At 53.3% G+C, this 15978-nt stretch overlaps 1 protein-coding gene across 2 annotated transcripts in view; it reads right to left on the bottom strand.

The window, feature by feature from the left end:
• The window catches only part of LOC132384074 (zinc finger translocation-associated protein-like), a 53595-nt gene that overhangs the window by 22336 nt on the left and 15281 nt on the right, over nt 1-15978 (bottom strand). For both annotated transcript variants that reach the window (XM_059955394.1, XM_059955392.1), the window contains exon 2: nt 813-1244. In XM_059955394.1, the coding sequence (XP_059811377.1) occupies nt 813-1244 (432 nt within the window). The remainder of the gene's footprint in view (nt 1-812; nt 1245-15978) is intronic.

The following is a 15978-nucleotide window of genomic DNA, read 5'->3' as shown; positions in this document are numbered from 1 at the left end:
GTGGAACAGGCCTGGGCAAAAACAGTTCCCCGGGCCCTGGGCAGTCACTGTCCGTCACAGACTACCCGGGCAGAGTTTATTTAGAGATTCCGCATGGAACAGGCCTGGGCAAAAAAACAGTTCCCTAGGCCCTGGGCAGTCACCGTCCATCAGAGACTACCCGGGCAGAGTTTATTTAGAGATTCCACGTGGAACAGGCCTGGGCAAAAACAGTTCCCCGGGCCCTGGGCAGTCACTGTCCGTCACAGACTACCCGGGCAGAGTTTATTTAGAGATTCCGCATGGAACAGGCCTGGGCAAAAACCGTTCCCCGGGCCCTGGGCCCCGGGCAGTCACTGTCCGTCACAGACCCAGGCAGTTTATTTAGAGATTCAGCACGGAATGAGCTCTTTGGCCCACCAAATGGCTGGTTTATTAACCCTCTCAACCCAGCTTTAGATATCCCATTGTCCGTGGCAATGAATTCCACAGATTCACCACCCTCTGGTTGAAGAAATTCCTCCTCGGCTCCGTTCTAGAAGGACGCCCCTCTATTCCGAGGCTGTGGTTTTAGACTCTCCCACCACAGGAAACATCCACTCTGTCGAGGCCTTTAACCATTCGATAGGTTTCATTGAGGCCACCCAGTGAGCAGGCCCGGAGCCATCGATCGTGGAATCACTCTCGTGAACCTCCTTTGAAACCTCTCAATGAGATTCACCCCTCATTCTTGGAGAGCAGCAACTAAACTTCCCAAAACCGACTTAAACTCCAGCTGCCATTTCTTAGCCCGCAACCCTGGTTGATCCAGATCATGAACCCCACTGACGTACCTGGGGCGAGATCCGCTGGCCCTGGGTGCTGACTGGGGCCGAGCCCGGGGACGGGCAGCCCCTCCTGCAGGTAGCTCCGGCCCAGTAAGTGCTCCTCCCAGCCGGCGATGACCGCCTCCTTCTCACTGCGGGTCAGCAGCAGCGAGGCCTGGTGCCTCTGCAGGATGTGGCGCTTGATGGTGCTGAGCTTGAGGGTGGCCAGCGTGGCCCCGCACACCATGCAGACCAGGCCGTGCCGCCACCGGTCGTAGTCCATCAGGTACTCCAGCCGCCAGCGCTCCTGGTAGTTGCGTCGGTGGCTGCGGCTGGGATAGCGCAGAGCTCGGCCACGCCGCTCCCTCGGCCCCCTGGCTTCCCCGGAGACCGATGGCCCAGGCGCTGCAGTCGCCCTGTCCAGCCCAGAGACCACACCACTGACAAAGAGTGGACCACCTTCGGGAGAAAATAGAGCTTTGTCTGAGTGTCCGAGCTCTCCCTGACTCCACCAGTGACTGTCCTTTCACTCACTCCTGGGACTAGACACAGAGTGAAGCTCCCTCTACACCGTCCCGTCAGACACAGAGTGAATCTCCCTCCACACCGTCCCATCACACACTCCCGGGGTCAGACACAGAGTGAAGCTCCCTCCACACCGTCCCATCACACACTCCCGGGGTCAGACACAGAGTGAAGCTCCCTCCACACCGTCCCATCACACACTCCCGGGGTCAGACACAGAGTGAATCTCCCTCCGCACCGTCCCATCACACACTCCCGGGGTCAGACACAGAGTGAATCTCCCTCCGCACCGTCCCATCACACACTCCCGGGGTCAGACACAGAGTGAAGCTCCCTCTACACCATCCCATCACACACTCCCGGGGTCAGACACAGAGTGAAGCTCCCTCTACACCGTCCCGTCACACACTCCCGGGGTCAGACACAGAGTGAAGCTCCCTCCACACCGTCCCATCACACACTCCCGGGGTCAGACACAGAGTGAATCTCCCTCCGCACCGTCCCATCACACACTCCCGGGGTCAGACACAGAGTGAAGCTCCCTCTACACCGTCCCATCACACACTCCCGGGGCCAGACACAGAGTGAAGCTCCCTCCACACAGACCCATAACACACTCCCGGGGTCAGACACAGAGTGAAGCTCCCTCCACACAGACCCATCTCACACTCCCGAGGTCAGACACAGAGTGAAGCTCTCTCCACACAGACCCATCTCACACTCCCGGGGTCGGACACAGAGTGAAGCTCCCTCCACACCGTTCCATCACACACTCCTGGGGTCAGACACAGAGTGAAGCTCCCTCTACATAGCCGCATCTCACACTCTTGGAGTCAGACACAGAGTGAATCTCCCTCCACACTGTCCCATCACACACTCTCAGGGTCGGACACAGAGTGAAGCTCCCTCTACACAGCCGCATCTCACACTCCTGGAGTCAGACACAGAGTGAATCTCCCTGCACACCGTCCCATCACGCACTCCCGGGGTCAGACACAGAGTGAATCTCCCTCCACACCGTCCCATCACACACTCCCGGGGTCAGACACAGAGTGAATCTCCCTCCACACCGTTCCATCACACACTCCCGGGGTCAGACACAGAGTGAATCTCCCTCCACACCGTCCCATCACACACTCCCGAGGTCAGACACAGAGTGAAGCTCCCTCCACACCGTCCCATCACACACTCCCGGGGTCAGACACAGAGTGAATCTCCCTCCACACCATCCCATCACACACTCCCGGGGTCAGACACAGAGTGAAGCTCCCTCCACACCGTCCCATCACACACTCCCGGGGTCGGACACAGAGTGAAGCTCCCTCCATACCGTCCCATCACACACTCCCGGGGTCAGACACAGAGTGAAGCTCCCTCCACACCATCCCATCACACACTCCCGGGGTCAGACACAGAATGAAGCTCCTCTACAATAAACAGATCTTGCATTCACTGAGAATCCACAGTAACACACACAAGGTGCTGGAGGAACTCAGAAGGTCAGGGAGCATTGATGGAAATGAGTCAATGGTTGATGTTTTGGGCTGAGTCGGTAAGATGTCAGAGTACAAAGGTGGGAGGAGGGAAACAAGGATAAGCCAGGTGGGTGGGAAAGGTGTGATGAAATAAGAAGCTGGGAACAGGCAAGGGGCTGGAGAAGAGGTAATCTGATTGGGGAGGAGAGAGGACTATGGGAGAAAGGGAAGGAGGAGGCGCAGCAGTGGGAGGTGGTAGGCAGATGAGCAGAAGAGGAATTAAAATATTTGGCCACCGGAACATTCTGCTTGAGAGAGCAGTCTCCGAATGGAGAGGAGACTCCATTGGGAGCACCGGATACAATAAACAACCCCACAGATTTGCAGGTGAAGCGTTGCTTCATCTAGAAAGACTGGGGCCCTGAATGTTGGTAAGGGAGGAGGTGAATAGGCAGGTGTAGCATTTCTGTCACTTGTAAGGATATAAAACCATAAGATATTGGAGCAGAATTAGGCCATTTGGCCCATCGAGTCTGTTCTGCCATTTCATCATGGCTGATCCATTTTCCCTCTCAGCCCCAATCTCCAGCCTTCTCCCGCCCCCCAATCCCTTCATGCCCTTGCCAATCAAAAATTTATCAAACTCTGCCTTAAATATACATAAATATACATCTCTGGCAAGGAATTCCACAGATTCACCACCTCTGCCTAAAGAAATTCCTCCTCATCTCCATTCTAAAAGGACGCCCCTCTATTCTAAGGCTGTGTCCTCTGGTCTTAAACTCTCCCACCAGAACAACCTAGCTTCCTTTAAGGCTACGTAGCATCTACGACAGGACCACCAGACTCAAAAATAGTTCCTTTCCCCAAGCAGTGAGGCTGATCAACCCCTCCACCCACCGACCCACCCCTCCACACCCCCAACCACCACTTTATGATTTCCTGTCAGTCACCTTATGAACAGACACTCCAGTGGCCAGAGTCACCTTATGGACAGACGATCAATCTGTGTATTTAAACTATCTTGTGTATTTATATTTATTGTGTGTTTTTATTATTGTGTTCTTTATCTTATTGTGTGTGTTTTCTTGCGCTGTATCCGATCTGGAGTAACAATAATTTTGTTCTCCTTTACACTGTGCATAGGAAGTTACATTAATCAATCTTGAATCTTGAATGTGGCAGCAACTCAATGCATTAAAGCTTGCAGAAACGGTCAAGAGGTTCAGTTGTTGTTCAATCCAGATATCAGAATGGGGAAGAAATGTAATCTGAGTGACTTTGACCGTGGAATGATTGTGGGCACCAGACAGGGTGATTTGAGTATCTCAGAAGCTGCTGATCTCCTGGGATTTTAAAACACAACAGTGTCTGGAGCAAGGGTGCCCAACCCTTTTTCTGTCATGGGCCTCTACCATTAACCGAGGGGTCCACGGGCCCCAGGTTGAGAACCCTGTTCTGGAGCTTACAGAGAATGGTGCGAGACACAAAAAAAAAACACAAAAAAGGTTTTGTGGGTGAAAACGCCTTGTTAATGAGAGAGGTCAGAGGAGATTGGTCAGACTGGGTCAAGCCGACAGGAAGGTGACTGTAACACAATTTAACCACACGTTGGTGTGCAGAAGAGCATCTCTGAGCACACATGTCAAACCTCGAAGTGGACGGGCTCCAGCAGCAGAAGACCATGAACGTACACTCAGTGGCCACTTTATTCGGCAGGAGGGGCAAATAAAGTGGTCACTTGTACTCTAAGATTAAATTTACTGCGACTTTGAGAAACCTCAGATCAGATCTCATTTTGAAGGCTTGCATTCGGCAAGCGATTATGAGGACGTACAGTAGGGTGGATATTATTACGTTGCAACTGAGTAAAGAGGTCTTTTCTGCAACTGTACAGGGTCTTGGAGACCTGAACCACGGAGAGTTTTGTTCTCTCAGTGCCCTCCTATCGTCTTGTTGGAGGGTTTGGAGCCTTCCGTGCTTCAGTGACCCGGAGAGTGTTGGTAGGGTCACCCATGCCAAGCAGGGTCAAAGGGTAGAGGCCAGATGAAGAGTGGGCCACCGGTTCAGCTCGGGGCTGTTACAGAAACAACAATGAAGAGTTGTTCTACATTTGGGTATGACGGTATTCCTGAATGATACAGTCATGAGGGATCGAGCTGAGGAGTAAGCCACAGATACCCACATATTCTGTTTGGGTAGCCTCCAACCTGACGACAGGAATATTGATTTCTCCTTGCAGTTAAAAAAAAATCACCCCCCTTCCTCTATTCCACACTCTGACATTTTACCACCTCTCACCTGCCTATCACCTCCTCCATCTCTTTCTCACGTGCTCCACTCTCATCTCCTATCAGATTCCCTCATCTCCAGCCCTTGACCCTTCCTCCCCCCCCCCCCCCCCCCGGCATCACTCATCCCCTCACCACCCCCCCATCAGGCATCTTCCTCCTCCTCAGTCCCGATGAAGGGCCTCGGCCTGAAATGTCGACTCTTCATTCATCTCCACAGACGCTGCCTGGCCTGCAGAGTTCCTCCGGTGTGTTGCATGAGTTGCTCTGGATTTCCAGCATCTGCAGACCTTTCTCACGTTAATGATACAGTGAAATATATTGTCTGCTCCCGGAACAACGAGAGACAGCAGACAAGTGTCCCTGTGCTTCCGGGGCCAACGTAACATCACCACATCTGTACTTCAGGAAATAAATTTACTTTGAACCATGAACGGCTGACGTTGGCAGCCACTGTCATTGTCAGAACACAGAACTCCGAACAGTACAGGCAGTTCGGCCCTCAGTGTTGTGCCAAACCAGCTAAAAAGCAAATCAAAGTCACTAGTCCCTCCTCCCTACACCATGCCCACATCCCTCCATCTCCCTCACCTCCACGTGCCGACCCAAACGTCTCTGAAAAGCCTCTAATGAATTTGCCTCTACCACCACACCAGGCATCCACCCCTCTCTGGGTAAAAAACTTACCCCTCACATCCCCTTCGAACCATGCCTCTTACCTTCTGGAATTGGACATTTCAACCCTGGGAAACAGATACCCACTGTCCACTCTATCTATGCCTCATAACTTACAGACCTCTATCAGATCTCCCCTCTGACGCTCCAGAGAAAACAGTTGTCCCGCCTCTCGTGATAGCACACACCCTCTAAACCAGGCAGCGTCCTGGTGAACCTCTTCTGTCCCCTCTCCAAAGCCTCAACATCCTTTTTATGGTGGGGCAACTACCAGTGTTGTCACCTCCAAACAATAACTATTAATGGCATGATGCCCCTGCTGGTGAACCCAGTGGGCGGGGGTTATTGTGCCTTTGTTCCCGGTGAGCCCCCGTGAATTCGGAGGTAACCGCTTGGTGTTCAGGAGTACAACTTGAGATGTCTTTTCCTCTCTCCCGGCGAGAGCCCGTGGGTTTGCCTCCCTCCTCTCCCAGACCTTGGCATGGTGCCCAGCAGGTTAGAGACAGTTCAGCTGCTTCTGAGGCAGGCTCACAGGGCTGCTATCCGATGCCGTGTGAGTGATTCAGGTGAGAATATAGAACAGTGCAGGCCCTTCGGCCCACAATGTTGGGCCGACCTTTTAACCCACTCCAAGGGCAATCTAACTCTTCCCTCCCACACAGCCCCCCCATTTATCTTTCATCCACGTGCCTATCTAAGAGGCTCTTAAATGCCCCTACCATCCTGATAAATCTCCTCTGCACCCTCTCTAATCCAGGCAGCATCTTGGTGAATCTCCTCTGCACCCTCTCTAATCCAGGCAGCATCCTGGTGAATCTCCTCTGCACCCTCCCTAATCCAGACAGCATCCTGGTGAATCTCCTCTGCACCCTCTCTAATCCAGGCAGCATCCTGGTGAATCTCCTCTGCACCCTCTCTAATCCAGGCAGCACCCTGGTGAATCTCCTCTGCACCCTCTCTAATCCAGACAGCGTCCTGGTGAATCTCCTCTGCACCCTCTCTAATCCAGACAGCGTCCTGGTGAATCTCCTCTGCACCCTCTCTAATCCAGACAGAGTCCAGGTGAATCTCCTCTGCACCCTCTCTAATCCAGGCAGCACCCTGGTGAATCTCCTCTGCACCCTCTCTAATCCAGGCAGCATCCTGGTGAATCTCCTCTGCACCCTCTCTAATCCAGGCAGCGTCCCGGTGAATCTCCTCTGCACCCTCTCTAATCCAGGCAGCACCCTGGTGAATCTCCTCTGCACCCTCTCTAATACAGGCAGCACCCTGGTGAATCTCCTCTGCACCCTCTCTAATCCAGGCAGCATCCTGGTGAATCTCCTCTGCACCCTCTCTAATCCAGGCAGCGTCCCGGTGAATCTCCTCTGCACCCTCTCTAATCCAGGCAGCACCCTGGTGAATCTCCTCTGCACCCTCTCTAATCCAGGCAGCGTTCTGGTGAATCTCCTCTGCACCCTCTCTAATCCAGGCAGCGTCCCAGTGAATCTCCTCTGCACCCTCTCTAATCCAGGCAGCGTCCCAGTGAATCTCCTCTGCACCCTCTCTAATCCAGGCAGCGTCCCAGTGAATCTCCTCTGCACCCTCTCTAATCCAGGCAGCATCCTGGTGAATCTCCTCTGCACCCTCTCTAATCCAGGCAGCGTCCCGGTGAATCTCCTCTGCACCCGCTCTAATCCAGGCAGCATCCTGGTGAATCTCCTCTGCACCCTCTCTAATCCAGGCAGCGTCCCGGTGAATCTCCTCTGCACCCTCTCTAATCCAGGCAGCATCCTGGTGAATCTCCTCTGCACCCTCTCTAATCCAGACAGCATCCTGGTGAATCTCCTCTGCACCCTCTCTAATCCAGGCAGCATCCTGGTGAATCTCCTCCGCACCCTCTCTAATCCAGACAGCATCCTGGTGAATCTCCTCTGCACCGTCTCTAATCCAGGCAGCGTCCCGGTGAATCTCCTCTGCACCCTCTCTAATCCAGGCAGCATCCTGGTGAATCTCCTCTGCACCCTCTCTAATCCAGACAGCATCCTGGTGAATCTCCTCTGCACCCTCTCTAATCTAGGCAGCATCCTGGTGAATCTCCTCTGCACCCTCTCTAATCCAGACAGCATCCTGGTGAATCTCCTCTGCACCGTCTCTAATCCAGGCAGCACCCTGGTGAATCTCCTCTGCACCCTCTCTAATCCAGGCAGCGTTCTGGTGAATCTCCTCTGCACCCTCTCTAATCCAGGCAGCGCCCTGGTGAATCTCCTCTACACCCTCTCTAATCCAGACTGCTTCCTGATAAATCTCCTCTGCACCCTCTCTAATCCAGGCAGCGTCCTGATAAATCTCCTCTGCACCCTCTCTAATCCAGGCAGCGTCCTGGTGAATCTCCTCTGCAACCTCTCTAATCCAGGCAGCATCCTGGTGAATCTCCTCTGCACCCTCTCTAATCCAGGCAGCGTCCTGGTGAATCTCCTCTGCACCCTCTCTAATCCATGCAGCACCCTGGTGAATCTCCTCTGCACCCTCTCTAATCCAGGCTGAATCCTGGTGAATCTCCTCTGCACCCTCTCTAATCCATGCAGCACCCTGGTGAGTCTCTTCTGCACCCTCTCTAATCCAGGCAGCATCCTGGTGAATCTCCTCTGCACCCTCTCTAATCCAGGCAGCATTTTGATAAATCTCCTCTGCACCCTCTCTAATCCAGGCAGCGTCCTGGTGAATCTCCTCTGCACCCTCTCTAATCCATGCAGCACCCTGGTGAATCTCCTCTGCACCCTCTCTAATCCAGGCTGAATCCTGGTGAATCTCCTCTGCACCCTCTCTAATCCATGCAGCACCCTGGTGAGTCTCTTCTGCACCCTCTCTAATCCAGGCAGCATCCTGGTGAATCTCCTCTACACCCTCTCTAATCCAGGCAGCATCCTGATAAATCTCCTCTGCACCCTCTCTAATCCAGGCAGTATCCTGATAAATCTCCTCTGCACCCTCTCTAATCCAGGCAGCATCCTGGTGAATCTCCTCTGCACCCTCTCTAATCCAGGCAGAGTCCTGGTGAATCTCCTCTGCACCCTCTCTAATCCAGGCAGCATCCTGATAAATCTCCTCTGCGCCCTCTCTAATCCGGGCAGCGTCCTGGTGAATCTCCTCTGCAGCCTCTCTAATCTGGGCAGCGTCCTGGTGAATCTCCTCTGCACCCTCCCTAATCCAGACAGCATCCTGGTGAATCTCCTCTGCACCCTCTCTAATCCAGGCAGCATCCTGGTGAATCTCCTCTGCACCCTCTCTAATCCAGGCAGCACCCTGGTGAATCTCCTCTGCACCCTCTCTAATCCAGACAGCGTCCTGGTGAATCTCCTCTGCACCCTCTCTAATCCAGACAGCGTCCTGGTGAATCTCCTCTGCACCCTCTCTAATCCAGACAGAGTCCAGGTGAATCTCCTCTGCACCCTCTCTAATCCAGGCAGCACCCTGGTGAATCTCCTCTGCACCCTCTCTAATCCAGGCAGCATCCTGGTGAATCTCCTCTGCACCCTCTCTAATTCAGGCAGCGTCCCGGTGAATCTCCTCTGCACCCTCTCTAATCCAGGCAGCACCCTGGTGAATCTCCTCTGCACCCTCTCTAATCCAGGCAGCGTTCTGGTGAATCTCCTCTGCACCCTCTCTAATCCAGGCAGCATCCTGGTGAATCTCCTCTGCACCCTCTCTAATCCAGGCAGCACCCTGGTGAATCTCCTCTGCACCCTCTCTAATCCAGACAGCGTCCTGGTGAATCTCCTCTGCACCCTCTCTAATCCAGACAGCGTCCTGGTGAATCTCCTCTGCACCCTCTCTAATCCAGACAGAGTCCAGGTGAATCTCCTCTGCACCCTCTCTAATCCAGGCAGCACCCTGGTGAATCTCCTCTGCACCCTCTCTAATCCAGGCAGCATCCTGGTGAATCTCCTCTGCACCCTCTCTAATCCAGGCAGCGTCCCGGTGAATCTCCTCTGCACCCTCTCTAATCCAAATCTCCTCTGCACCCTCTCTAATCCAGGCAGCACCCTGGTGAATCTCCTCTGCACCCTCTCTAATCCAGGCAGCGTCCCGGTGAATCTCCTCTGCACCCTCTCTAATCCAGGCAGCGTCCCAGTGAATCTCCTCTGCACCCTCTCTAATCCAGGCAGCGTCCCAGTGAATCTCCTCTGCACCCTCTCTAATCCAGGCAGCGTCCCAGTGAATCTCCTCTGCACCCTCTCTAATCCAGGCAGCATCCTGGTGAATCTCCTCTGCACCCTCTCTAATCCAGGCAGCATCCTGGTGAATCTCCTCTGCACCCTCTCTAATCCAGGCAGCGTCCCGGTGAATCTCCTCTGCACCCTCTCTAATCCAGGCAGCATCCTGGTGAATCTCCTCTGCACCCTCTCTAATCCAGACAGCATCCTGGTGAATCTCCTCTGCACCCTCTCTAATCCAGGCAGCATCCTGGTGAATCTCCTCTGCACCCTCTCTAATCCAGACAGCATCCTGGTGAATCTCCTCTGCACCCTCTCTAATCCAGGCAGCGTTCTGGTGAATCTCCTCTGCACCCTCTCTAATCCAGGCAGCGCCCTGGTGAATCTCCTCTACACCCTCTCTAATCCAGACTGCTTCCTGATAAATCTCCTCTGCACCCTCTCTAATCCAGGCAGCGTCCTGATAAATCTCCTCTGCACCCTCTCTAATCCAGGCAGCGTCCTGGTGAATCTCCTCTGCACCCTCTCTAATCCAGGCAGCATCCTGGTGAATCTCCTCTGCACCCTCTCTAATCCAGGCAGCGTCCTGGTGAATCTCCTCTGCACCCTCTCTAATCCATGCAGCACCCTGGTGAATCTCCTCTGCACCCTCTCTAATCCAGGCTGAATCCTGGTGAATCTCCTCTGCACCCTCTCTAATCCATGCAGCACCCTGGTGATTCTCTTCTGCACCCTCTCTAATCCAGGCAGCATCCTGGTGAATCTCCTCTGCACCCTCTCTAATCCAGGCAGCATTTTGATAAATCTCCTCTGCACCCTCTCTAATCCAGGCAGCGTCCTGGTGAATCTCCTCTGCACCCTCTCTAATCCATGCAGCACCCTGGTGAATCTCCTCTGCACCCTCTCTAATCCAGGCTGAATCCTGGTGAATCTCCTCTGCACCCTCTCTAATCCATGCAGCACCCTGGTGAGTCTCTTCTGCACCCTCTCTAATCCAGGCAGCATCCTGGTGAAACTCCTCTGCACCCTCTCTAATCCAGGCAGCATCCTGATAAATCTCCTCTGCACCCTCTCTAATCCAGGCAGTATTCTGATAAATCTCCTCTGCACCCTCTCTAATCCAGGCAGCATCCTGGTGAATCTCCTCTGCACCCTCTCTAATCCAGGCAGAGTCCTGGTGAATCTCCTCTGCACCCTCTCTAATCCAGGCAGCATCCTGATAAATCTCTGCGCCCTCTCTAATCCGGGCAGCGTCCTGGTGAATCTCCTCTGCAGCCTCTCTAATCTGGGCAGCGTCCTGGTGAATCTCCTCTGCACCCTCCCTAATCCAGACAGCATCCTGGTGAATCTCCTCTGCACCCTCTCTAATCCAGGCAGCATCCTGGTGAATCTCCTCTGCACCCTCTCTAATCCAGGCAGCACCCTGGTGAATCTCCTCTGCACCCTCTCTAATCCAGACAGCGTCCTGGTGAATCTCCTCTGCACCCTCTCTAATCCAGACAGCGTCCTGGTGAATCTCCTCTGCACCCTCTCTAATCCAGACAGAGTCCAGGTGAATCTCCTCTGCACCCTCTCTAATCCAGGCAGCGTCTTGGTGAATCTCCTCTGCACCCTCTCTAATCCAGGCAGCATCCTGGTGAATCTCCTCTGTACCCTCTCTAATCCAGGCAGTATCCTGATAAATCTCCTCTGCACCCTCTCTAATCCAGGCAGCATCCTGGTGAATCTCCTCTGCACCCTCTCTAATCCAGGCAGAGTCCTGGTGAATCTCCTCTGCACCCTCTCTAATCCAGGCAGCATCCTGATAAATCTCCTCTGCGCCCTCTCTAATCCGGGCAGCGTCCTGGTGAATCTCCTCTGCAGCCTCTCTAATCTGGGCAGCGTCCTGGTGAATCTCCTCTGCACCCTCTCTAATCCGGGCAGCGTCCTGGTGAATCTCCTCTGCACCCTCTCTAATCCAGGCAGCGTCCTGGTGAATCTCCTCTGCACCCTCTCTAATCCAGGCAGCATCCTGGTGAATCTTCTCTGCACCCTCTCTAATCCAGGCAGCATCCTGGTAAATCTCTTCTGCACCCTCTCTAATTCAGGCAGCATCCTGGTAGATCTCCTCTGCACCCTCTCTAATCCAGGCAGCATCCTGGTGAATCTCCTCTGCACCCTCTCTAATCCGGGCAGCGTCCTGGTGAATCTCCTCTGCACCCTCTCTAATCCGGGCAGCGTCCTGGTGAATCTCCTCTGCAGCCTCTCTAATCCAGGCAGCATCCTGATAAATCTCCTCTGCACCCTCTCTAATCCAGGCAGCATCCTGATAAATCTCCTCTGCACCCTCTCTAATCCAGGCAGCATCCTGGTGAATCTCCTCTGCACCCTCTCTAATCCAGGCAGAGTCCTGGTGAATCTCCTCTGCACCCTCTCTAATCCGGGCAGCGTCCTGGTGAATCTCCTCTGCACCCTCTCTAATCCAGGCAGCATCCTGGTGAATCTCCTCTGCACCCTCTCTAATCCGGGCAGCGTCCTGGTGAATCTCCTCTGCAGCCTCTCTAATCTGGGCAGCGTCCTGGTGAATCTCCTCTGCACCCTCTCTAATCCGGGCAGCATCCTGGTGAATCTCCTCTGCACCCTCTCTAATCCAGGCAGCATCCTGGTGAATCTCCTCTGCACCCTCTCTAATCCAGGCAGCATCTTGGTGAATCTCCTCTGCACCCTCTCTAATCCAGGCAGCATCCTGGTGAATCTCCTCTGCACCCTCTCTAATCCAGGCAGCATCCTGATCAATCTCCTCTGCACCCTCTCTAATCTAGGAAGCATCCTGATAAATCTCCTCTGCACCCTCTCTAATCCAGGCAGCATCCTGATAAATCTCCTCTGCACCCTCTCTAATCCAGGCAGCATCCTGGTGAATCTCCTCTGCACCCTCTCTAATCCAGGCAGAGTCCTGGTGAATCTCCTCTGCACCCTCTCTAATCCGGGCAGCGTCCTGGTGAATCTCCTCTGCACCCTCTCTAATCCGGGCAGCATCCTGGTGAATCTCCTCTGCACCCTCTCTAATCCAGGCAGCATCCTGGTGAATCTCCTCTGCACCCTCTCTAATCCAGGCAGCATCCTGATAAATCTCCTCTGCACCCTCTCTAATCCAGGCAGCATCCTGGTGAATCTCCTCTGCACCCTCTCTAATCCAGGCAGAGTCCTGGTGAATCTCCTCTGCACCCTCTCTAATCCGGGCAGCGTCCTGGTGAATCTCCTCTGCACCCTCTCTAATCCAGGCAGCGTCCTGGTGAATCTCCTCTGCAGCCTCTCTAATCTGGGCAGCGTCCTGGTGAATCTCCTCTGCACCCTCTCTAATCCGGGCAGCGTCCTGGTGAATCTCCTCTGCACCCTCTCTAATCCAGGCAGCGTCCTGGTGAATCTCCTCTGCACCCTCTCTAATCCAGGCAGCATCCTGGTGAATCTTCTCTGCACCCTCTCTAATCCAGGCAGCATCCTGGTAAATCTCTTCTGCACCCTCTCTAATCCAGGCAGCGTCTTGGTGAATCTCCTCTGCACCCTCTCTAATCCAGGCAGCATCCTGGTAGTTCTCCTCTGCACCCTCTCTAATCCAGGCAGCGTCTTGGTGAATCTCCTCTGCACCCTCTCTAATCCAGGCAGCATCCGGTGAATCTCCTCTGCACCCTCTCTAAAGTCTCCACATCCTTCCCGTGATGGGGGCAACTGAAACTGAACACAGTAACATGTCTAAAGATTAGATTTGTTTGTCACACGCCCCTTGGAGTTTGCAGGGAAATGACCAATGCACACCTGCAGCTCACTAACCCTGACCCGTACACCTTAGGAATGTGCGAGGGAAATGGACCTTAGAACAGAGAACAGTACAGCACAGGAACAGGCCATTCAGCCCACAATGTCGTGCTGAACCCGAACACTAATCCCTCCTACCGACAACAGGTCGTTATTCCTCCATGTGCCTGTCCAAACTTCTCTTGAAAGTCTCTATCGCCATACCAGGCAGCACATTCCAGGAATCCACCCCTCTCATCCCCTTTGAACCGACCCCCTCTCACCTTCAATGCGTGCCCTCTGGTGTTAGACATTTCAACCCCGGGGAAACAGATACTCCCTGTCCACTCTGTCTATGCCTCTCACAATCTTGTAAACCCCGATCAGATCTCCCCTCAGCCTCCGACACTCCAGAGAAAACAGCCTGAGTTTGTCCAGCCTCTGGTGATAGCACACACCCTCTAAACCGGACAGCATCGGGGTGAACCTCCTCTGCCCCCTCTCCAAAGCCTCGACATCCCTCCTATAGTGGGGCGACCAGAACTGTATGCAATACTCTACATGTGGCCTAACCTGATTTTTATAAAGTTGCAACACAACCTCTTGACTTTGAACTCAACGACCCGACTAATAAAATAAAAGCTAGCATTCCAAAGCATCACTTGCGTCAAGAACCAACGCAGCCTGAAAATCTGCAGGTGTTGCCATGCTTCCCGTGCTAATTTTACACCCCCACAACTCACTAACCCTAACCCATACGTCTTTGGAATGTGGGAGGAAACCCGCATAGTTACGGGGAGCACATATATTCTCCTTACAGACAGCAGGGGGAATTGAGCCCTGATCATTACTGCTGTAAGTAAGTTACACTATGGCTGGTACACTTGCGGGTGACACCAAATTGATGGCGTGTTGGAGAGTGAAGAGATTCATAGGTGGTTACAACAGGAAGTAGATCAGCTGGGGAAGTGGGCCAAGGAGTGGCAGATGGAGTTTAACTCAGACCAGTGCAAAGTGTTGTGTTTTGGGAAGTCAACTCGCTGGAGTTCAGGAAAATGAGGAAGGAATCTCACTGAAACCTACTGAACATCAAAAGGTTTAGATCAGGGGTTTCCAGCCGTTTTCATGCCATGGATCCCTATCATTAACAGAGGGGTCTGTGGACCCCAGGTTGGGAACCCTTGGCCTAGACAGAGTGGACATACAGAAGATGTTTCCTGTAGTGGGAGAGCCTAGGACCAGAGGACACAGATAGAGTGGATGTGGGGAGGATGTTTCCTACAGTGGGGGAGTCTAGGACCAGAGGACACAGAGTGGATGTGGAGAGGATGTTTCCTATAGTGGCAGAGTCTAGGACCAGAGGACACAGATAGAGTGGATGTGGTGAGAATGTTTCCTGTAGTGGAGGAGTCTAGGACCAGAGGACACAGATAGAGTGGATTTGGAGAGGATGTTTCCTATATTGGGAGAGTCTAGGACCAGAAGGCACAGATAGAATGGATGTGGAGACGATGTTTCCTATAGTGGGGGAGTCTAGGATCAGAGGACACAGCCTCAGCATACGAGGATGTCACCTTGGAAGAGATGAGGCGGAATTCCCTCAGCTGGACTTTCACTTGACATTGAATTCCATGGATAGGTGTGGAGGCGGAGTCACTGGGTATATTTGAAACAGAGTTTGATAAGTTCCTGACTAGTAAGGGTGTCAATGGTTACAGGGTGAATGGGATTAAGAAGGGTAATGGCAGAGCAGACCTGATGGGCTGAATGGCCTCATTTTGCTCCTATGCCTAATGGTCTTCGATCAGGGCAAGAATTGTACAGTAATTGGTTTGTTCATTTGTTAGCTGCCGTGTCATATGACGTGTGTGATCATGGTCTTTCCATGACCATGATTTTCTACAGAAGTGGTTTGCCATTGCTTTCTTCTGGGTAGAGTCTTTACAAGATGGGAGACCCCAGCGATTATCAATACTCTTTAGAGATCATCAGTGGTTGCATCACCAGGACCCTGATAGATTCACGTGACCCTGATTGGGGGGCTAAGCAGGTGTTACCCCTTGACCAAGGGAGACCTGCAGGCCAGTGGAGAGAATGAGCACTTTACATCTCCTTTGCTAGAGACGTATCTCCACCCAAGCAATAAACGGTAGGGCCCCGGAAAGCAATGCTGCACAGAGAGCTAGGGGTAAAGCATATGGGTTCCTGAAAGTGGAGGTTCAGGTAGACAGGGTGGTGAAGAAGATGTTTGTCACGC

The sequence above is a fragment of the Hypanus sabinus genome, chromosome 31, assembly GCF_030144855.1.
Source record: "Hypanus sabinus isolate sHypSab1 chromosome 31, sHypSab1.hap1, whole genome shotgun sequence".
Lineage (NCBI taxonomy): Eukaryota > Metazoa > Chordata > Chondrichthyes > Myliobatiformes > Dasyatidae > Hypanus > Hypanus sabinus.
This window is presented reverse-complemented; position numbering and strand designations above follow the sequence as displayed.